Genomic DNA, 23,476 nt, shown 5'->3' with positions numbered 1-23,476 from the left:
ATCTCTTTTAGAATCTCGTCCTGCGAACGGCATGTTGAAAAGATTATATCAGGTCAGGTTTTTTTCTCCTCTGAATTGAATTTAGAGGGCAACCATCTGGTTTAACATCCTCATACGAGATATATAGCAGAATACCTTCAAAATGTTAGGTAAAAAAACAGCTATACCTCTATGGATTACCCTCCTAAGTGGGTAGAGTAGCATGTGCCGTTATTTGTTTATGATTTTAATTTGCTGAAAACTCATTTTACAAGTGTTTACTCATGGAAAATGCTAGTTTGTGCTGATACAAATGAGTTTTCAATTTAAAATAATGAAATGAGCATTGGGAAAAGAGTAACACTCACAGGAACCAGACATAGGACAAATCCTTTTGGGTTGTACTTGATTTATTTCAGCACATTTCGTGCACAAAAACTGTCTGCAACAGCTTTTTGGACAGTGATTAAATTCAGTTTGAATTCCCATGTCAAGTAAGCATAAATATAACACATCCAAATTTCCTCACCAAAGACTATCTCAGCTATGCTTGAAGTATGCTTGGAAATATTTGTACCTTAACACAGAGAAATCTAGCAGCATTTACAGAATTCACTCATTCTGTATGGATCTTGTTCAGCCCTTAAGTCATGTTTGGTCATTTCTATTGCTTTTCTTCTGGTTTAAAAACAGCCACAGCATCAATGAAATAATTGGCACAGCTCTCTCTCAGGTCTCCTTCTCTGTCAGTCCTTCTTCATTAGTCATCTTGCCATGTTGCACAGTTGACTTTGTGCGTGCTGTCAATCGGGGTGTATAATCGTCGAAGGTGGATGTTTTCTGCCTCAGTACATAAATTTGTTGGCCTATGGGGAAACAGCCGTGGAATTAAATGTGCTGTAGAGATTATGTGTAACAAGGCTTGTGTAAGATAATGTGTTTTCCTAGTTTTTGTCACACAGTCAATATATTGACAAGGTTTTTTTTTACTACAACGCTTCTTTGGTGTTGCAAGCACAGTGTCATCTCAGCCAGGTGACCTGTCATACTTCGATTCACTGTCACAGTGGATTTGGGAAAGTGAAAAACGTAAAGGTTGGGGAGGGGGTGTAGATAACATCTTAGAAGTCGCAATCACTTCAAACATTTCGGGTGATTTCAGATCAAATGCTTTCCGAAAAATTTAAATTAAAATGACTGTTTACCCTATAAAGAAATAATGAAAGGCCAAATTTATTCTTAGCAGGTATTTACCATATCTACCCTGAGATGAAGCATCCTTGAGAAATATACACTCCTAAAAAATACAATGACTAAAGTATTCCTTCAGACTAAATGGCAAGATAAAATATCTACATTACCTGGTCGTATTATTAGGTTAGACTAACCAGTTAAGTATTACCGGGTCAATAAATCTGACAAAGTTCCAAAGTGTGTAAATGTGTGGATGGTTGATATTATCCATGGACATTGACAAGAAAGGTTTAAAATATAAAAATAATAATTGTTATTCTTTACATAAGCAGCATTTTTTTTACATCTGTTTTGCAATGAAGAGTATGTGGGGGAGGTGCCAGCTATGTCACGGCCAGAGAAAGGTTGTCTTAGGCACACGGATCTGTGTGTAGAGTCAATCAGAGCTGTACAAACCCTTGATTGCCATTGACATTTACTGGGGGCCCATTTCCAATTAATCTTCAAGGGCCTCCACCTCTTGACGCCTGATTACGATTTCCCCCCGACAAACTGGCTAATTTGTTTTGGGGCATGTGTCTGGAAGAGGAAGCGGTCCTTCGGTGGCACTACAATTAAGACATAGAAAGAAAGGATTTAAATAAAAGGGCAGCCTGTCTGTAGCCTGAAAGAATTATTATACATCTAATATATTACTATTATATTTACAGAATATTTGTTGTGGGGAAATTTGCTTGAATGAAAAAAGTTAGTCAATAGAAACCACTTTACTATAAATTGGGGCTCTTTACATTGGCGACCTCATTCTGCCTTGTGGTTGGCTGACAACCAATTCAGTGTGAGCCCCGCCTCCTACCCACAGTTGTGAGCAAAAGTGGCTTGGATAATGAATGTATTATACTTGTGTATACATGAAAAGCATATAGCAGGTTCAATCCAGGTTAATGGTCTATTCATTCAGTGTTGCGAGGGGTGCTGGAGCCTATCCACATCATTTTTCCCTGCTTGAGCAATCAAGGTTGCCATGGTTTTACATATGCTAATCATTATGAATGTGTTATGGGAGATGCATCCTCAACCTTGCAAACACTAGGCTATGGAATGTATATTTTATATTATACATAGTACATATGTATTCATTCATTTGCATATTTATTGCATTATAATTATTAATATCATTATTTCAAGAGAACTGGCTTGATCAAAGCAGGAGTCTATTGGTCTTTTGCTCTATTTTCTTCCTTTTTCTACCTCAGTTTCACATTTACAGCTAAATGACGGGAGTGGGACATGTTTTTGCCAAACTGTCCCCTGGACCGGTTTGATAATAGCCACTCTTTGATCATTCCCTCCTGCCATTTCCCTTCACTCCTCCTTTTTGCCCCAAGCCTGTGTGCTATGCAGACCAGTGCCCATAGTGAAGCCACCCTGGAATATTATCTTCTGGCCAGGCTGTCGTGGTGTCTGCCTGTCTGCCAGTCTGTCGATGACTTTGTGTAGCAGGGTGGGTTTTTTTTCCCTTCATCACAATTCTACTAATCAATCTTGCAACCAGAAAATGCACTATAGGAGTCATAGAATGCAACAGAACTGTATTTTCATGCCAACACTGAAGACAAGATTTTAAAAAATATAATTTGGAAGCGAGTGTGTGGAGTTTGCATATTCTCCCTGTGCTAGTGTAGGTTTTCTCTGGTACTCCGGCTTTCTCTTACATCCCAAAAACTAGACTGATTGGAAACTCCAGATTGTAAAACCAATCTCATTCTACTCACTTCGGCTCTAATCCGGAACGTCTCAGTCACTGGGAGGAGACCAAAACGTCATAGTCTAAATATGACAAGGAATAAAATAGAGAGAAGGAAAGATGGAGAGAAAGAGAGAGACAGAGACACTTAGAGAAATGCCCAAGAGCGTCCATTGTCCTAACAATTGATGTGAGTAATAATCGACATCATTTCCAACAGGCCATGCAAATCTCTTAGCATCGACACCTTTGATATTGCTGGTGGCATTGTTCATTTGTAGTTCCGCATGTCCGTCATGCTGCAAATTTCTCCAGTACAAGAACACAGATTTCTGCTTCCACCGCACATCCACAAAGATCCATAAAACCTGGATCTACTCCCAATAGTCTGAAATGACAATTGATGGTTGCATTTGGATTAAAATTTATGGCAGCGTCATTCGTGGAGGTGGACTTTGAATAGCCTACTTAGAGAATTATTCTAAATGGGAATGATAGTTTTCCTGTTAGTTTTGGTTGGTGTTCTTTGTGATTGTATAAATCTTGAGCATTTAACGTAAATCATAATTCTGGAAGATGGCAATGGAGTACTTGAGCCCTGGTGATTTAGAAGGCTTTGTTTTCTTCCTTTTAGACTCTGGGTGGTAAACTTTGAGATGCATTCATCATCTGCTTTTCATGTGTGCTTGTGGTATTGCGTGGGATGAGGAAGGACAGGATTACCTTGCCCTTGTCTCATTTTGTCTGTTTATCTTCGTAATGGAGGTCATTCACATCGTTTCTCAATCAAAACAATGATTGCTAATATCTATGCTCCTCTAGTTTCACTTCATTTAGCAAAGATGATAAAGATTAATGTATATACATTTACACATTCCATTTGACAGCTTTTCACTTTGCTAATGACGTTTTGTTGCCTGGATTAGCTTGCCTAATCTTACTTTCACTTGAAATATTAAAGCAAATGGAATATTAATTTGAAACGCCTAATGAGTTTAGGTGGGGCTTGTTTATTAAATTATACATGGTAAGGTGACATTAAAAGGCTCATCCTTGTCAAGTCCGTCAAAGTCCATCATTGCTTTATTCTCAGGACTCATCACGGCATTTGAAACTTCACAGTTATCAAAAGAATGTTTAATAACAGAAAGTTTTCTCATGTTTTATGGTATTCTTGTGTCCGCACATGGCATACTGAGCTCGTTAATTAGTTATTTGGGGGCTTTTGCAACAGTTTTATTCCTTTTCTTCCCACAAATCAATTGATTTATTAATAGGCGCTGTAGTTTTGTATTACAGGGGAGGAAAAAAACTGCTTAGAATGTAAATCCAATTTTTCTTGTCTGGATTCCTGTTTTTCATTTACTACATGTTTCCCTCTTGAATGTGTGCCATCACCCGCTTTCTTTCAGTGGAGTTATAATGTGCCTGTCCCAGACCAAGACAAAATGAAGATTTGCGTAGTATAGAGCATCTGGTGTAAAAACTCATCACATCCTCATATTCCATGGTTAAGATAAACTGGTTTTCTTCATATTTCTATGGAAGTCGGTTTTACAGTTAAGATATTTTTGAGTAGCAGATTTGAATTATCATCATGATGACATGGCACATTTAAGATCCACCTTGTATTTCCATTTTTACATTTTCAGCAACATTTCTGAATGGAATTTCCACATGTAGCTGCCAAATTCTGACTTCTTTTTTTCTTAGTGGATATAAATGAATGCGAATGGAAGCATCAATTTCAACACACGCTTGGGAGACATCTGTTCCCTGCAGGCTTTGTGTCAGAACTGCACTTGTAGGCAGGTGTATTGCCTTTGTGTTTGAGACTGAGGAACCAAGTAGTACAGTGTCGGGAGATCGATGCACCCTGGGAAGTATTGTTTCTGCTTCTGCATGATGAGATTTTTCTAAAAAGGTATAGCCTGGCTTCAGTAGCCATATACATTTTTTTCCATTTGTGTGATGTAGTACGCCCACATGTTATCATCACATGCACAATCTGGACAATTCTCACCACAATTCAAAATTTATGATATGCTTTATTGTAGTATCAACTAAATGGTCTCTGCATGAACTCCAGTCTTTTTTTTAAACGTATTTCATTATGACAAGCCTATTCCTACTTGAGAATAATTTGCATCCATGGCAATTCCATGGATCATGTAATACCTTGGAACTAAATTTACTTAAAATATACCTTTGCATTTTATGACTGAGTGAGTCATGAAGTTGGTGCAAAAGGGCAATACTGAATTTATCCACTTATGTGTCTTTCCCTTTGGGCTTACTATATCCAGATTAAAGGGAAGTTCACAGATAGGCAAAAGGATCCAGCACCCATATCCAATCAAACGGATCCCTGAGGGCAACCATGTGGTGCTCACATATGTGGTCACAACCACACAGCATGACACCCCATGTCCTCCAGGAGTCCTCCACAAGAATCCTGAGATTTTATAAGCAAGAGTCCAGGATCTTGAAGGAGCAGGAATATGTTGGAAACTGACTCGTAGCAAATAAATAAAACAAAAAAATGGGATCGGCCTGACAGTTCTAAAATTGAGGGTTTGATCCCTGGTTAGGATGTGGATTTGGCATTTTCTCCCTGGGCTTGGGTGGGTTTTTCTCCGGGTACTCTGGTTTCCTCCCAAAAGCATGCAAGCTAGGCTCATTGGATACTCTAAAAATGGTTGTCCATCTCCTTGTACCCCGCAATTGGCTGGCTACCAAATCAAGGTGTTGTCCCCCACCTGCTGCCCATAGTTGGCTGGGTTAGGCTCCAGCACCTCCTGCGACCCTCATTAGGGTAAGCGGTTTGGAAAATGAATGAATGAAGACAATGACATTTGGATCGGGATGGCCAAATCAGAGAGCAGCTTTTCCTAGAGCCATCATATTTGATTGGCATGTGAATAAATCACACAAGGTGAGCGTTTCCCCCTCATCTACTTCCTTGTCGGCAAGAGGACCAGAACGAAGCTTTGGCTCACATTTTCCCTGACAAAAGAGGTGACAGGGAAGGGACAGTGAAAAGGCTATAATAAATGCTACTCTGAGATACAAGGAAGGGAGTGCAGTGTTTGAAAACGGTAACCTTTTTCAGACGCTGATTTGGTATTCATTATTAATGACCTTTCTCTACCTGAGAGCTAAGCTGTAGCCAGGAAGCCCCTTTTGTGTTAGAGGCTGCCGTCAGCTTAGGAACAGGCTTGCCATCCCTGTTCAGACTTGTTGCCTGATGAATTTGTTCATTCACTATGCGTCTTTTTTCGCACACACTGTTTAATTTGTCCTCCTGAGTCCACATGCTGAGTAAAGAATAGTAGGAACATATGTGGGCACCGAGTTAAAGTTCAGACAAGCACCCTGGAAACAAATTAGAGGTCAGATGAGGAAGATTGGTCTTGTGGTATTTACATTGTCTGTCACTACCTGCCAGGAAAGAAGACGGGCAGACTGGAACATAGAGTTCCCTCCCTCTTTTTCCTCACTCATCTTGTATTCAATGCTCTTTCGATCTCATCCGAAGGCATTCTCATGCTAATTGAACTTGAAGACCAACCATGCATACGGTACATTTCCATGCGTGTGTTTGTGAGTTTGAACAATCAACTAAAATGTGCTCATCCATGCTCACTGTTCTATTCACGCTGCTTACACCCCGACATCATCTGAACGCAGTGAGAGACATCGTTCTAAGCGCATTCAAATTTCAACCCCAGTGAACACACAGTGCACTGGGCAGGACTAACCAATTATTACTCCACCTGTTTCTTTATCTAGTGATCCCTTACCATCGATTTGTCATCCTTTTTTCTATCTCACTGATTCTTAAACATCGCAACATGGTATAGTGGGCCGCAAAACAATTTCAGGGCCCCGAGAGCCACGGAGAGGCATCAGTATATGGATACTGCACACCGAGTAGTGTTTCCAAACTTGAGTGAACTTTTGCGCATTGTGAGGATTGATACCTTTTTCCATAAATATCTTATTGGTTCTAAAAAGTGTACAATGCCAATTAAACGTTGATGTCAACTGGTTTAAAGTATGGCTTAGGGGTGTACTATTATCCTGAGAGACAGATCTATTTAGTTCTTAGGATAAAACAGCTCAGGGGGCTACAAAATGACCTCTGAATACTCTTTGGTATAGCTGATCTGTGGTTGGCAGTGAGGGTTATTTTTTTCTTATATAAACACAGTGCATACAATGAATGACTCTGTTCAAAACGGCTGAATAAAACCTCTGGACAGCTTGAAAAGTGTCGTCTAAAAATACGGACCACACAAAATGGCATAAACTCCACACTTCATCTCTGCTCCCGACATTTAGTTTGCCCAGGGGCATACACACATAGTTGAGAACCAGGTGTTGTCACAATCCCTTGCGAGCCCCTATTTCCTCCGCGTAGCAATTAATGGCTCTTGGAAGTCAGACACACTGGCCTGAGAATGGCTACCTATCGAGAATGGAGGTGTCACATCACCCTGACAACCAGGTCAAGCCCTTTGAGTATCATCAGTGTGTGCCAACAAAACCAGGAGTCAAAGGTCATCTCACCTTGTGATCTCTCTGTGGGATTGATCCGTTGTAGTGGAAATGGGTTTTTTTAGCGGCATGATTTAGACAGCAGCCAGACACCTTCTTTTATTTTTTTATTTTATTCTTGTCAGACCTGTGTTAGAGGCCACATGGCTCATGACATGGAACGCACAAAGGAACTGTAGCCTAATTAGGGTAATCTGTCCCTCTTTCCATTTGTGCCGGTGTCTTTTTATGTCACCACTACTGTTGTTTATGGGTGCTAATGTCTGTGCAATTTGCAGAAAGCCTGTGTTTGTCAAGAGGCCTGTGTTTTGTGGGAAGACAGTCAGTGAAAGAGAAGAGCTGTCAGCGCAGATGATCTGTACAGCCTGTGCTCGGCACAAGCGGAGACGCCCACCCATGTCAAATGTCACAGCACTAATCTCTTTCCAATGTAGCCCTTCTATAACCACAGGGGCCATAGACTGACACAGCTCATTGCTTTGCACGACGTACTTCTTAGCCAAGCCACCTATCCCAAACCTGCACGCTTTCCTTAAGGTATTGCAAAAATATGCTATAATTCTTTTAGAGCTCTGGGCTAAAAAAAAAAAAAAGTCTGTCTTCAAATTAAACACAAACAAAAAGACTCTACAGATTGTAGGCACTTTTTTAATGTAGTTATGCCCATATTTCATCTTTTGTCATTGACATTAAAGGAATACTGCCATTATTCCCCATCTGAACTTTACATGCTTTTTGTTTTTTTTATGTAACAATGAAAAAGATTCGGATTAGTTTAAAAGTGAGATGCTTTTATGATGTTAAAGTCCATTAGGAATGACATGGATATCGTCTGACATGATAGAGAAGCTTGTGCTCGTTCGTTCATGGGAGAGGTGGTTATAATGTTTTATTCATTATAGAACTGACGATAGAATGCTATTTTGGAGACTCCTATATCAGTGTTGATTTTTGTGTATACCTGCTGATTGGCATGAGTGGCACTTTGAATAATTGACCAGTACTTTTCAACCATACGCCAAGCTTCTGAAGGTTATTGTGTAGCAATGTGCATTGTACATTTCTAACCCACCCTTGGTGTAGATATTTTGATGTTTTGAAACACCTTTAGATCATATCAGATTTCTCCAAAATAGATTGATACACGAGCATATATTCTTTTTGCTATACCGTGTCTTAGTCTGCTCTGGGTCGTGGGTTAGTTGGAGCCTATCCAAACTATTTTTTGAGTGAAACACAGGGTTTATTTTGTATTATTTTCCAGTGCATTTTGAAAGGTGATTGAGAATGTGTGTCTGTCCAAGAATTACAGTTTGTGTTTTTTATTGAAATCCAAGCAGTGTTGAAATACAGCAAAATTTGGGGACTACAACTAAGATTTGAATTGAATGCTTTTATTGTCATTACACAAGTATAATTAGATTTAAATTTGAGCAGTGGTAAACAGACTACCATTGACAATAAACCACCAGTCACATATTGACAGTTATAACAATTTTTATTTCATAACATCATATGCTGTCTCTGTACTTGAACTAGCATGTTTTGGATTGTAGACAAATCTGTTAAAATCCCACTCACCTTTTCAGAATTTGTAGGATTACTACACAAAGCCCACATATTCTGTGAATACTGATACTTTTCTGCATTGAATATAAACAACGTTAGAAAATTCCCAAGTATAGTACTTTGTTCTCTATCTGAATTTTAGAAAAATGTTATAATTCCAAACTGACTCTGTCACCAAACGCATGCTACATAATAATTAGGCAGTGCGTACGTTAAATGAGGTGTCCTCCCATTACGCCACATTGTATGTAAAATATTGCCAATGGGAAGTCAGGCATGAGTGCAGGCCAGTCTATAGTGCACAGTGAATGGGTAAAGGCCCTGAGGGAAAGCTTGGAGAGCAGAGCAGTGTCATGCCAAAGAAAGCAAAGTTCCCCCCGCCCCACTGGGCCCGGTCATGCCGTGAAAACGAGATGACATTACCGGGCCATTTAGCTGGCAGAAGAGCAGAAAGAAATAGGTGAGAGAGGCACCTAGTGTATCGCTTTTTTTATATAATGGCTGGCTAATGTGTCAAAGAGAAAGAGAAAGAGGAGTCTTATGTTATAAAGAGTAAGAGTAGTATCACACATGTTCACTTTATTCATAATTGAACAATGAATCAATGTGCCTGGACTATTTACATTACATTGTGCAGTACTGCACAAATATAATTGAGATGCATTGCCTACTCCTTATGAAGTGTGGTTCTGTACATGTTACATGTTCTTGATTGTTGTCAATTGTCAAATGGGAATGTTGCATTTTCTTCAAAAGAGAGGCTGCACTTTTTCAGGTTTCCAAGTCTGTTTATATTGAACGATTTTTGATGATGTTTCCATGTGGTGATATACAATGCGTTATATATGGTGAGAGAAAATAGCATGGAGGCGTGACCTACAGCAAAGGAGGTAAATATAATCATTTGACATATATAATGCACTCTGATGTGGTGCTTTATGGTCACCATTTTAGTGTTTTGTTAGAATAATACGTTCAAAGGTGTATTCCGCCTAGTATACAATTATCTGTGGAGAGAATGGATGTCTGAAATAATACTATAGAAGTATCATTATACTCAGTATGTATTGTTAGCATGCCAGAATATACTGTGGCTGGATTACACAAGCAATATTATTACCATCTCTTGTTTATTTGAATAGAATGAATTACACAGAAAACTTGTATGAGCATTTCTGCATTAGAACGTAATGTCAATTTTGGTCTGACTATCTTTGTCAGACATATTCATTGGAAATATACATTGTGGTTGTTGTAGTAATAATTTGAAATTGTTTAGATCTGCGCATACATGATAAACTTTTAGAGTCAATCAGTATGGTAGAATGCAGCTCTGTCCACTGTAACTAAACAATTCATTACAATTGCATTTTAAATACATTTATGAAGCCCTCGGTTTGAGCAGGACGCCATGTTGTTATAGTCTTTCACCTGATGCCCAGTTATTTTCTTTAAACATATACAGTATCTAATAATTTGTGTTGTTTTTAAACTTAAACATATCTCACTGTGCATTTTTGCATGCACTCCTACTTACTTGAATGTCAATATTTCAAATTGGACCAACTGTCGCCTTATTTTATATTAAATGATGATGAAGGCATTCAAATGAACGCAATCATCTCAATAAAAATATGAGGGGAAATAATCTCACTGTTGACAGTGAAGAGTGTTTCTTTCAATATTTCGACCCACCCTTCTGTGCCCCCTCTGAACGCCACTCGGCGGTGCTCACAGACTTTCCCATTCTGGACGTGCATTCAACTAGAGCACAAGGTTTCACTAATAACCAATTAAACGTACATATTGACTTTTCCAAGGTCATCAGTTATGAAGAGCGACTGGGAAAGTTTAGAAATATAAAAGAGAAAAAGCATTCGAAAAGAACCCTTTTGTGGACCGTAATATGGGAGCTGTTCGTTTCAGCACCACGGAGCTGTCCGGTCTCGATGCTGGTAGAATGGGCGCTGTCCAGCGAGAATTTAAACGCAAGCAAATAGTTTCAGCACCTTTCACCCTATTTCATTTTCCCACAACATAATTGACGTGGTATAAATGAATACGCTGCATTCTTGTGATTGTGTAATTTTTCTCTGGCAGAGCAGAGCACAAAGGACCGATTTCAGCTATATTTCTCTATTTATAGACCCCTCTCCCCTCCGTGGAATGTACTATTTCCTCTTCTCGTAAGAAAAAAAGGGGGAGAGTGGCAAAGCTGTCTTTCACATCAGCCACCATGTCAGCGAGTTTTATGCTGAAATCTTCCCACCCTAGTGGAAGAGGTTGGCTCAGTCCCGCTCGTTTAAACCGAGAAGACACCCATAGCGACTCAAATGCAAAAATAAATAAAAAATATAAAATAAAAGGGTGCCAAGACGCTGGGATGAGGGAACGTGGGTGTAAATAGGCAGTGAACACGCTCTCTCTAGCTCTCTCTTCTCTACCTCCCCCTCTCTATCCATCTCTCTCTCTCTCTCTCGTTCTGACTCTCTCTCCCTCTCTCTCGCTCTCTTCTATCTCTCTAAACTCCCGTCTCTCTGTGCGTTTCTTCTCTTTTATTATATCAATGAACGACTTTGAGAGTAGGACTTAGCAGAAGCAAGCAAAAGCCTCCATCGGGACCAAAGCGGCATCACGTTTCTGATATGCGACTTGGCCGCACGCTACATGTGTTTTCCCATCAATGTAAATATTGGCTTTAGGGCGAAAAACCTATCAGCTGTGGCGCGGCTCAAATTTTGACCAAGACTCGCACCTTGCTTGCCTTTTCTTTTTTTTTTTTTAATTCTCCGCCGCCACCAAAACCACCTCGACCACCATCGCCGTCTTCTGCTATTGCAAGCAACCCTAACTCAACTCACTGGCCGGTCCGAAAGAAGATGGCAACTTTAACCAACGGGCAGGTGGACGCCGCGGTCCACGGTGCACACGTCGGAGTCGGGGTTGGGGTCGGGATGGTCTCCGTCAGCACCAACGGGCTTGTGAACGGATTAAGCCACAACCACAGCCCGCTGGGCTGTCCGGCCACCATCCCCATGAAAGATCACGATGCCATCAAACTCTTCATCGGTCAGATCCCCCGCAACCTGGACGAGAAGGACTTGCGACCCCTCTTTGAGGAGTTTGGCAAGATCTACGAGCTCACGGTGCTCAAGGACCGCTTCACGGGCATGCACAAAGGTGGGTGGTGAGCCCCTGGAGCCTCTTTGGTTTTGTCATCGGTCGTGCGTTTTTGGGGCAACCATAGATGACTTGTCGTTCGTTGTGCATCGGTGAATTTCTCCATTCCGAGGCTTTGTGAGCAAATGTGTGTCAGCGTAAAGAGTGTCCCAAAACGGGAGTCACGACAACGTGGATGTGTGTCGGCTGCTGTTAGGTTGTCTGCATTGCACTGCTGTTGGAAACTTGCTTGCTCTCACTTCACTAAAATCCAGGCGATTAATCTCACGTTTTCATGTTGCAAATAGCCGCAGGCTGTTTTTGATTGCCCGCAGCACTGTGCTGTTTGTAAGTGCGTGTGCGAGTGTGCGTGTGTGCGTGTGCGAGTGTGCGTGTGCGAGCGTGCGTGTGCGAGTGTGCGTGTGTGCGTGTGCGAGTGTGCGTGTGCGAGTGTGCGCGTGCGAGTGTGCGTGTGCGCGCGTGCGTGAGGACGTGTACGTGTGTGTGTGTGTGTGTGTGTGTGTGTGTGTGTGTGTGTGTGTGTGTGTGGATGTGTGTGGATGTGTGTGTGAGTGGATGTGTGTGTTGCTGTGTGTGTGGGTGGCAGTGTGTGTATGAGGATGTGTGTTTGTGTGTATGTGTGTGTGTGTGTGTGAGTATGGGTGTGTGTGCGTAGTCCGTGCGTTTTTTGTACAACTAAAGTAGGACCATAATTAGCCGTTTACTTTATACTTAAAAAAAAAAGAAAACATCTCTAAAATGTCGCTGATTACAATGAAACGGTGAATGGATTCACTTAACGGTGGCTATTAATTAAGATGCTTTAACTTAATGGCTCATTAAATGATGTCAAATGTATCCAACTGGTTGGACATGGCCTTTAATGTGTAATAATAATAGCCGGTCTTTGTTTAGATGCAACAAGAATGATGGTACCTCCCACTTGTACTTTATTTTCTTCTCTCTTGGGGAAGGCAAATCACCATTTAATGAGAGGTCAGTAATTGATCCACTGTACCTGCAGGACATCTCCCAGCGGAACAAAGTGCATTAACAACCAAAAAAAAAGAAGAAAAAACATCACTTTTCTTAGAGCTGCTTTCAAACGGCACTGTAAACATTTTGTCAGATGCTTTGTGGCGAAGTGAATTAATACATTTCAAATATTTTAGAAGGTCTGTAGGCATGGGAGAAAAAAAAGCGACACAGCAGGACAGTGTGCATTGGGGGTATATTTTATTAATGGAACGGCTGTATAGAGACCTCCCCGTCGGACAGTTAATCACCAGTGTCCCTACAACTATACGATTGGCTCACCAGCTGATTCTAAGAAGTGTCTCCTCACTCCGATATACAGCCCAGCTTCTCACTTTCATTAGCGAGTCCCTGCTGCGCTCATATTTTAACTAGCTCCAGGCACTAGCTATTGCCTGGCTCACTCTCATTCCCCTCTCAGAACTAAAAAATCTTAGTCACATTTTCTAAAAGTATTCCAAATTAGTGATGAGTGAGTAGAAATGTCAGAAATAAGTGACAATAGACAGCTCACAAAACCGGAATCATTTATTCAATGTGTTTTTCAGCTATTTATTATTTATCACAAAGTCTTCTACTCATAAACTCCTGTGATACTATTTGTTTTTTTCTCATCGCAGTCTGACTGATTTGTTTTTGCAGAATTGATGCAATTGAAATTTTCCATTTGCACTTTTTGTGATCATGTTGTTCAAGCCCTTACCAAAAGTTTTTGAACTGCCTTTAAAACATTCCGCTATTTTTCCATTCTTTTCCATTCTCTTTTCATCAAATTTATTCCCACTACTGTTAATTTTCTTCCCCTACGCAGTAGTCCTAAATGTATATACAATACTATTGACTATCGAGTAGAAACCGTATATACATTGTTCATGCTATTTCCCTTGAGGAAAAAAACACAAAAACAAAGAAGGACACACTCTACTTAGTGGTGTCATCACTAACGATGTAGTGCCACACATTGGGATACTGTTGGCCCCATTTAACTTAACAAGGAGGCACTTTTACAAAGAAATAAGATCTGTTTCAGCTCACTGATCTGGAGCTTTTTTTCCTGCTACTGCAGGTAATAAATGTTGCTTATCCTTGTTCTACAGTATCAACAAGCCCAAAAGAAGCAGGCTTCCCTATGGTAATGCTATTGCTGAAGAAAAAAGCCCCCTATTATAGCCATTGTCAGCTGTGCCTGTGATACTATTGCCATAACCCTCTCCATAATGACTCCATGTATCACTGGTAATCTAGTCTTTAGGATTCTGTCCCCTTGGAACAGAGGGCTGAGAGGAAGGGAGGGTTGTGGGGGACAGAGGTCTGCAGACTCTGGGAGTCGGCGCTGGGACACCAGTGCAGGCCTACATTCTCTCAATGATTTTATTTCTCTCCCCTCTGCGACTGAGCCATGCTAATAGAGGCCATTTATAATGGTCACCGGCTGCTGTTGCTGCTGCTGCTTGCTGCAGCTACCAAGCACAGCGGGCTGAGAGACATAGTTAGCACGCAGAGGAAGCCTCCAAAGCATGTGCCTCTCTTTGGAAACAAAATGTATCCACGGTAAAGTGGGGATGTAATTACAACTACCATTCAACAGGATTGTGTGCACAATTGTTCAGCTGACATGCAGCCTAAGCTTATTTAAAAGTACATTCTTGTTATATCCTCACTGAAAACACAAGTATCTGCAAGTATGTTTGTTACCTTTGACTGATTGGTTATTATGTAATATGTTATTGTGCAACCGTAGCAGTAAATCGATAAGTAAATGCTGGTTTATGGGCTCATTCTATCGCTGTTGCAAAGCCATTGAAACTAAATGCTGTTAAGACTTCATTACATTTGGGGGTATCCTGTCACTGCCGACCCGCTGAGTGATGTTAACAGACTCACTGTTTGTTTCCTTAAAAAAACAACAACTTATTATTGAAAGATTAGAACTGTAAGTCAATATCCGCATTTGATTAACTAAAGCTAATGTGTGATGGTATAAAACATGTCACGAATAAACCTTGTCTTATTCGCTTGACTCCGATGTAGGCAGCATGGGATCGATTCTTTCCTGGTGCTGGTGTGATTGTTAGTGCGTATGGTTGTTTAGATATTTATTCATACTACAAACGCATTGCTATAGAAGGCTGCTACAATCAGTGCCAGTCATAAAGGGAATTGCATATATACAACTAAATGGCTACTAAATGTTTTGAAATATTCATTTTTTTCCATCTGAATATATCAAAGAAGAATGAGAAAACATATTAACAGGAATATCATGTTTGTTAAGACCAGCAAGACACGATGCCAAAAACATGAAAGACTCATGCTGTGTTTTATTGCAAGCAATTAGATGTTACAGGCTACCATTAGAGAAGTACCATCTGCAGAAAGGGGGATAAAACCAAATTTGCCTTCGAACAAAAAGTCAGTGCGTGTGTGTGTGTGTCTGTGTGTGTGTGTGTGTGTCGAACAAAAAGTCAGTGCGTGTGTTTGCGTGTGTGTGTGTGTCTGTGTGTGTGTGCACCTAAGTGTTTGTCCTGCAGGTCTATGTTAATGCAGCATGCGTTCCGGACAAAAAATTTCACTCCAGTTGCATCATCCTCTCTGTGGGATCTTTTTTCTATCTCCTCTTGCATTAGCTTTGAGATCTGTGTGGGTGTGTTTGTTGGTGGGGGGCGTGGGGGACTCCTCCCATAATACTACACTCAGCTTCTTTTTCAATGCATGCTCATATTTCACATTGTGCCCTGTTTCTATCAAGATGCATCACTATCGATTCAGGGTGTTTTTTTGAGAGAGGCCTGCAACATGTGTCACAGACGATGTCGCTACTTACAAATGTACACTTAAACAGCAGCGCCACCCGGCTCTCGCCAGGTCCACAGTGGAATAGTTTATAAGTGTCGGGAGGGTGAAAAGTGTGGGGTGCCATAACAGGAAATAGTTCAAATTAATTTGTAAAAATGGAGACATATCTCAGGTGTCCATACTGGTGACAGTGAGATAGTTGTGCTGTTTTGAAGAAGACAAGTATATACGTATGCGAACAGCAGAAATGTACACATGAAATCTTGCCAGGCAACAGGGTCCTTCATATTAATATAAATATGTGATATCAGTGCCCTATTCATCAAAATCACTGACATTGACAAACTGTACACAATGCAAACAGTGCAAAGTGATGACAGAGTTCAGAAAAGACAATACCAAATACTGTGTGCATATCAAGTGTATCAAAACAATGTAGACCAAATACTTTGAGCAAGGTTGATAAATTGATAACTTGCCTTTGCATGTGTATAAATCCTCATGCCCAAATGTATTGATGTGTTCCTTGGACATTCACTTGAACATTTGTTTTTCAAACTATTCTATGGTAAGATAACTGCTTGGTGAAAAGTCATAGGAAGATTTCACTCTTTGTTACCTTTACAATAGTAAACTACAATAAGGACTTAGTAGCCACATGTTGCGCATTTTTAAAAGTGTGGCCGTAGGAGATCTTAATTTCAGAATTAAATTATCCTCGGAACCCACTTAATTTACCCACAGAAAACATTTAATGTTAAGAGTTCAGGGATCCCTCAGTGTCCGAGTGTATACTTGTGCATTAGTGTGTACTTAATGTCTCTACTTGGCAAAGGCACGGGTCTCAGTGGATGGCAGTTCTGACCTGCGGAGAGCAGATGCTGATAGATAGAGCCTTTTTTGCCCCTAATCTCTTTTTTTTAAACTGGTTTATTAGTTTTATACAGCCTACTGTGCAAATGTTACACAGTTTTTATGCACACATAAACGGTTCAACCAATAGCCCAGAGCAGTTTTTAAATAAAATCCATGTTTTATCAATATTTAGACTTTACTAGTATTCCATATGGCTTCTGTATTACTTTCCCATAGTAGTAGTGTTGGTTGAATCTTTTAGTCGGTGGATTGAAAGAGCATTTTTAACAAATGCTTCACATTTAGATTTGTCCTATTTCTCAAGCTCTTACATCACATGTATTATCGTTGTGTTTAACTCCTTCGGTAGAGTTTTTTTCCCCTCCTTTGTGATTCTAAATCATGGTTGCAGTACCGGTGGACAGTTGTTCAAACGATGTGTGCAATACTTTGAAAATTTGGGAAAGTCTTACGAGTTGTTTTGGAGTTTTACCTTTGTTCTGACTGATTGCATCAATTTGAGTCTGTATTGTGAATATTGTGAGTTTAAACCTGCAACATGTTTTAAATGACTTAAGATTGTGAAGCGTACGTTGCAAAATTGATTTTCCAAAACTCCTTGAGAACAACTGGAATGCAGTAATTATGAGTTGTTCTTTTGTTTATACGGCTTATTCCATTCCTGACTCCTATCTTGTTATCTCACTTTATATAGAGAGAATTTTCTTCATATTCTCTTTGCAGCAGTGAAAACTGCTGTTTTACCCTTGGAATAGAATCTCTGTATTTTCTTTTAATCAAAATACATCCTGCAGGTTTTATGTTAGCTCATATATTATGGTCACGGTGATATGTATGCGTGTGTGTGTGTGTGTATATGCCTTTGTCTGTCTCTCTATTCTATTTTCTTATAATATTTCATTAAACATTTATCATGCATGTCCTCCATCTTTTTATATGTAGTATATGCTTCCAATAGACAGTACGTGTGATTATACCGCGGAGGGTAGACGTGTGCAGGCTTCCCATTTAAAAAGGAATGCTCAATTGTAACTGTCTATGTTTAATAGGAATATTAATATTTAACGTGCAAGCGCAAATGGAGCCCTCACTATGCACATGAATTTAGCACTTGCTGCAACCCTGCACTGCAGAAGCTTTGCATGAGGAAATAGCAGCATGACACAGCAGTAATATGAAAAATAGACCTTAATATTGTCACTGCTAACAGTGTCAGTGGCCCATTAATTCACGTCCAGCGTGCAATAATTCTAGTTGTACTTTCTGCCCCGTATGTCATGCATTTGTTTAGTACTGGATCTAATGCATCTAATTTTGACTTCATTCTAATAAATGTCCTCATTCTTCTTTAACAAATTTTCATGATAATGTTTTTTTTACAATTAAAAGGTGTGTCATTTCCATAAATGGTGGAAAATGTATCCTAAAGTGATATAGTATTACTGTGTACCTAAATCAGGATTGGATGTATTTTGTACTGCAAAGTATTTGACCAAGACAGAATGCATGTCAAAGACCTCTGTGCATGTACAATATATTGGTCCACAGTCATTTAGAGCCATCTTTAAATGGATAGGATGTATTTCCAATCCTTTATAGCAAGCAGTGCCAGATTTAAGACTCACAAATTCAATCTACGTACTTTCTAACCATCTCCCTTCATACTTATTTCATGTCTACAATTAAAAATGCACTACGATGACTTGTAAAAGGAAGGTAGGGATGAGGGTTATGGCTCTCCAAAGATCCCATTCAATTATTCAGAAATCAAGGGCAGTTCAGGATATTGTACTTGTATCGTAAGTCAGGCAGACATTTTCAGGGGTTTAGATTTCAAATGTCATAAAAGATGTCTATGCCTCGGTTTGAGACAAAGTGAGTCAGGCTTGACCCTATTCTCTAAATTAAGCTGAAAGGCACTCAAAATGTGCATTTAAAAAAAAAAACAAGCACTACTAAATAGCCCAAAAAAGGAGGGAAAAATGTCAAATTTTCATCCAACTCTGGTGATTGCTTACCATCGTTTCTGTAACATGCATTTTTCAGAACTATAAATGCATTGGCTTAAATATATATACTTCTTTTTTATGGGCTGTTCTACTCACTGCAAGTGAGAACGCGTTGCAGTTTTTGACTCCCATAGTCAGCATCCTTCATTTAAAATATAGCTCCTCTTTGGCAGATCCAAAAAGAAAATGTGACGTTACTAACTCACAACAGCTTTCTAATTTCTGCCTTTCATAATAACTGCATTTTTTTTTCATAAGAAATGCAAAATGTTTGATGCGTACCCAAGTGCAATGAGCTTTTTTTCCCCCGCAAATCTTCTATTTTCTTCTATACTTCAACTATACTCATCAGACCTGATAATTCCACGCTTTTGGTATCCCATTCAGGAAGCTACTTCAAGGCTTTTTCCTATTGTGCTGGTTGGAGAGTAGATAGAGCAAAACATATCGTTGCACAGGGAGATGGTGCAAGAGTGCGTAAAACGACATGGGAGCTCAAAACGGAGGGAAATGTTGCAAGAGAGTGATGTAAGAGAATGCGTGAAAGAGGTGAGGGAGATCCACAGTAGTGACTTAGAGAGAGAGAGGATGGGTGCACACTAAAAGGGAATATCAAAAGGCAAAGATTCCAAAAGAAATATGTTGTGGAGAGGTGCAACCCAACCTAGGGAGATTGTACAATGATTGACATGTGGTAAGAGAGAGGGGGGGGGGGGGGGTAATATTAGGGGGAGGCAGAGAAAAGAGCTAGAAGATTGAGGGAGTCCCAGAGACAGATGTGGCCCCAGCTGATTGATGGCTTCTGGCCTACTTCCATGCCAGGCTCTGGCCTCTCTGCCCTCTACTGTAATTTATTGGGTGAATTTTGCTAGATTTAAGTGCTATACTCTCTGGCCATCATGGTCCAAGAAAGGGGAATGACCTTCTTTGGAAAGGAGCTGAATTAGACCCCCACCGCTCTCAGACACCCCAGGAGCAAAGTGTGCCCTCCATATTAGCTGGATCTTACACAACTCGTTAAGCGACACACTTTGGTCATTTTTTTTTCTAGGTCATCAAGTTTTATGTTCGGATTTAACCTCTACAGGAAATATTTAATTAATTAAATAGCATTTTGGGAAATCCTTGATTTTGGTCTGTCGCAAATCTTTTTTGTAACATATATTTAAGTGTTGTGAATTGCTAATTATAATGTGATTTTAATACAAGCTTTCTTTTTTGGACTACAGATGAAAGGAAATCGTACAATCTTGAATTTTGCATATTTGTATAAAAATAATAGGGTTCTTATATATTTGCATTCTTCATCTTGTGAGCTCATTTGGTTGGCGTTTGGGCTCAGCTGGTGTAGTGCTCAAACATTTGGAGTGTTCCTGCAAATCACAAATCAAGCAGGGAAAGATCTGGACAGAAAGCCATCATAAAATGATTGAACGATTGCAATTTAATGGCTTCTGAGATATTTCCTCCTCAAAGGTTCCCAATGAAGCAATGTCTATTAGCTTGGTTTTTCAGTCACATGGTCTGGAGATGGTGTTCAATAATTCCAAGGAGTTTATAGACAGATGTGTGTGTTTATGTGTGCGTGTCTGATGGGGGGAATGTGTGTGTTTGCAGCCACATCACTCTAAGCAGTCAATATTTGATAAATTTGGTTTCCCTGGAGCTCCAATTTGAGTGTATTTGTGTGCATGTGGGAGAGAGCGATTCCTTTACAGCTTATTCATCAATAAAATGTAGACACACACTCTCATTGCACAGCACAACAAAAAATGAGAAAGATGGCTTCCAGCATCATGTTTCAAAATATTACAACCACAACTGCTGAAATTGAAAAAGAGAGTTTACATCATCAACCCACAGATCAAATGCACCACAAAATAAGGAAAATGATTTCTACAATGAATTACGTTGAGGTGATACAATACATTTTTGAAAGCAATTCAATAAGTAATTCTGAAGTGATCCCTTTATTAAGGTTCACAACGACAAATAAATTCAATGTTTTGCCACTAGGGATCTGCCAGAACATTTTATTGTTAGTCACAGCTTAAAAGAAATAATAATGATTATTGACCACTAGATGTGGTTTTAATCGTCAGGTTTTTGCCCTGTTCTTACACCTGCAAGAGCAAAACCCGCACCGAAGCACAAAAAAATGCAGTATAGGTGGGGGACATCATATGCTGGATGTTGTTGTTTTTTGTAGGTCCTCTCAGATCCCTGTTTTCTCTCTATCTTTGTACTCTATCCATCTCTGTCACAGCACCAACTCGACCCACAGTCGAGACAGACACTTCCGTACCCCACGCACACACACACATGGTTTCTTCTTTCTTCGAGGCAGGTGTCCCAGCCTCCCTTTTCGATGCTGCGTGCTCAAGTGGAGTTCACTTGGCTTTCTTTAACGCATGGGGAGCATAGTTCTAAACCTGCCAGTGCCTTGAGCTAATTGTCTGATGTAGAGTGGCATTAAATAATACCATTGACTTGACTTGAGTGACAAAGGAATTCTAAGATGCTCAAAAGGTCCATCAAATTGAAGTAGATGGAATACATTGAACGCAGTTCCCACAAGTTTGTAAAAACATTGTAGAAGAACTGTACTAAGCATAAGATTATCCCTTATGTCATCTGTAGTGGGTTGACTATGGAATGGAAATGGGTGCAATTTGTCTGCATGCCAATCTGCCATTTACAAAGCAAAGCATGGTGGACAGAGTTGTATTATATTTCATTTCAGATTGGTTGAGACTTTGTAACGATATCATGTCAAATTTTAGGTACAATTGATTCAAATTGTGTGTTTCTACATAGCCCCCACCCCATGTCTTGTTAAAAATGTATTGGTTGCAAGTCCTCATTAAGTATGGTTCGTATCTAAGTTCTCCAAGTCTACCGAACCAACTACTAATAGGCTTTTAAATGATATTTACCCAATGTTTGTCTTGTTTCAGACAATAACAAAAAGTTTGAATGTGTTCCCTGGTAAATGCACATAGCTTTTAGGGGGTCTGTCTTCCTGCTTGCCATCATCCATCCTGATCTGGGATTAGCAGCCATTTATTATGCTGTACTCGCTAATGGGATGTTGGCAAATTATAATGTGATTTAAGAAATGGCTGGAGAAGGGTTTGTTGGTTTAAGTCATTGACACGTTGTAGAGGACGGATAAGCGTGTTTACTCTAGGTATGGAAATGCCGAATGTCTTTCATGCGTCCTTCCTCCATGGCGAGTGACTAGTGGTCCATGTTAGCTTTGCAAACATCCTAATTGTGTTAAATGGGGAAAAGGAGGGGGGGTAGAAGATTAAAATCCATTAAAGTGTTCTGTGAGGGTATGCTATTCCCGGGATGGTGCTTTTGTTCGCTTTGGCAAGGCATAGTTTCTCCTTGAAACCCTACAAACGTTGTCATTGTGTCTACCTAAAACGTTGTTGCTCTAGCTGGCTCTTGGTCTTTTATTCACTGTCACACTCGCTTTGCTCTTCTTTGCATTTCTTTTGGTGATTGCCTCTCTCCATCCTTCTTACTGTCTTTGTGTGTCACTCCCATTTTCTCTCTGTCTATCGCTCGCCTACATTCCCTTTGTAGCCCTGTTTCTCTCCATCTCCTCTCTCACTCTCCCTCTGTCTGTCTCAACGTCAGATAAGCTCACTGGGGGAGACTTTAGAGGACTCTCCATCTGTGTATAAATAGCTCTGGATGAATTATTGAGGGACCCGGGGTTGCTAATAATCCCGCAGGACCCATCTGACAATGACACAGAAGATGGAGGGAAAACAATTACGCAGGATTTCTCCTTCAGAAGAGAAGGAATGGGGGTGGCAAGGAGGAAGCCGGTGGCCTCTGGGAGCCTCCTGGCGGGGCCCAACATCTTGGCTAATAAACCCAATTAAATCTCCGGAATCAATCGGGGCCCGGAGGGCATCGTCTCTCTTCCTCCCCCGGACGGCGTGCAACAACAGGAAGTGTAATGATTCATGTTCCCCCTCCTGCGTTTAGATCGTCCTCTCATCTCCATCTTGCACGTTGGCAAGGAGAACGGGATGGGACGGGACAGGACGGGATGTCCGCTGAGGCGGGATAATAGGACGTGGAAAGAGAAGGGGAAGACGGGCGGGCCGAACCAAGAGGCGCACAGAAGAATATTAATGGGAGTGTTTATCCCGTAAGTGTTTTACCCAGGGGACAAGACGCGGGAGCGCTCCCATGCCCCAGACTTTGTGTTCTCTCTGACACATCTGATTTCCCCACACGCAGACTTTTGAGTAATGGGCCCGACCCTCGACTTGGCTTTCTGACATATACCGTACATTCATCTCTTTATCAGCCTCTAATTGGGTCAGGGAAGGAAAGTTACAGTTTTAATGTTGCGTTTTAATCTAAAGTTGTTGTTTTTTTCATCGTTCCAGTTTGAATGGTTTTGAAAGCATTGGGTGTTTCAGGTAGCATATTGGCCTCACAGTTAGGATATCCACGTCTGGTTTGCCTATTCTCCTTGTGCTTCTCTTGGTTTCCTCTTATAATATAATTTTGTTGTGTTTTTAGA

General features: G+C 40.4%; 1 protein-coding gene across 6 annotated transcripts in view; it reads left to right on the top strand.

The window, feature by feature from the left end:
• celf4 (CUGBP, Elav-like family member 4) overlaps window positions 1–23,476 on the top strand; it is an 82,418-nt gene that overhangs the window by 3,166 nt on the left and 55,776 nt on the right. For 5 of the 6 annotated variants that reach the window (XM_077726336.1, XM_077726331.1, XM_077726330.1 and 2 more), the window contains exon 1: window positions 11,868–12,229. The exons of the other annotated variant lie outside the window; for it this stretch is intronic. In XM_077726336.1, the coding sequence (XP_077582462.1) occupies window positions 11,929–12,229 (301 nt within the window). In that variant the 5' untranslated portion in view covers window positions 11,868–11,928. Of the gene's footprint in view, window positions 1–11,867; window positions 12,230–23,476 lie in introns of those variants that run through there. 6 annotated transcript variants of the gene reach the window in all.

This window comes from Stigmatopora nigra, chromosome 10 (assembly GCF_051989575.1).
Source record: "Stigmatopora nigra isolate UIUO_SnigA chromosome 10, RoL_Snig_1.1, whole genome shotgun sequence".
In the NCBI taxonomy this organism is placed as follows: Eukaryota; Metazoa; Chordata; class Actinopteri; order Syngnathiformes; family Syngnathidae; genus Stigmatopora; species Stigmatopora nigra.
Note: the sequence above shows the minus strand (reverse complement) of the source record. Positions and strands in the feature narration are given on the sequence as shown.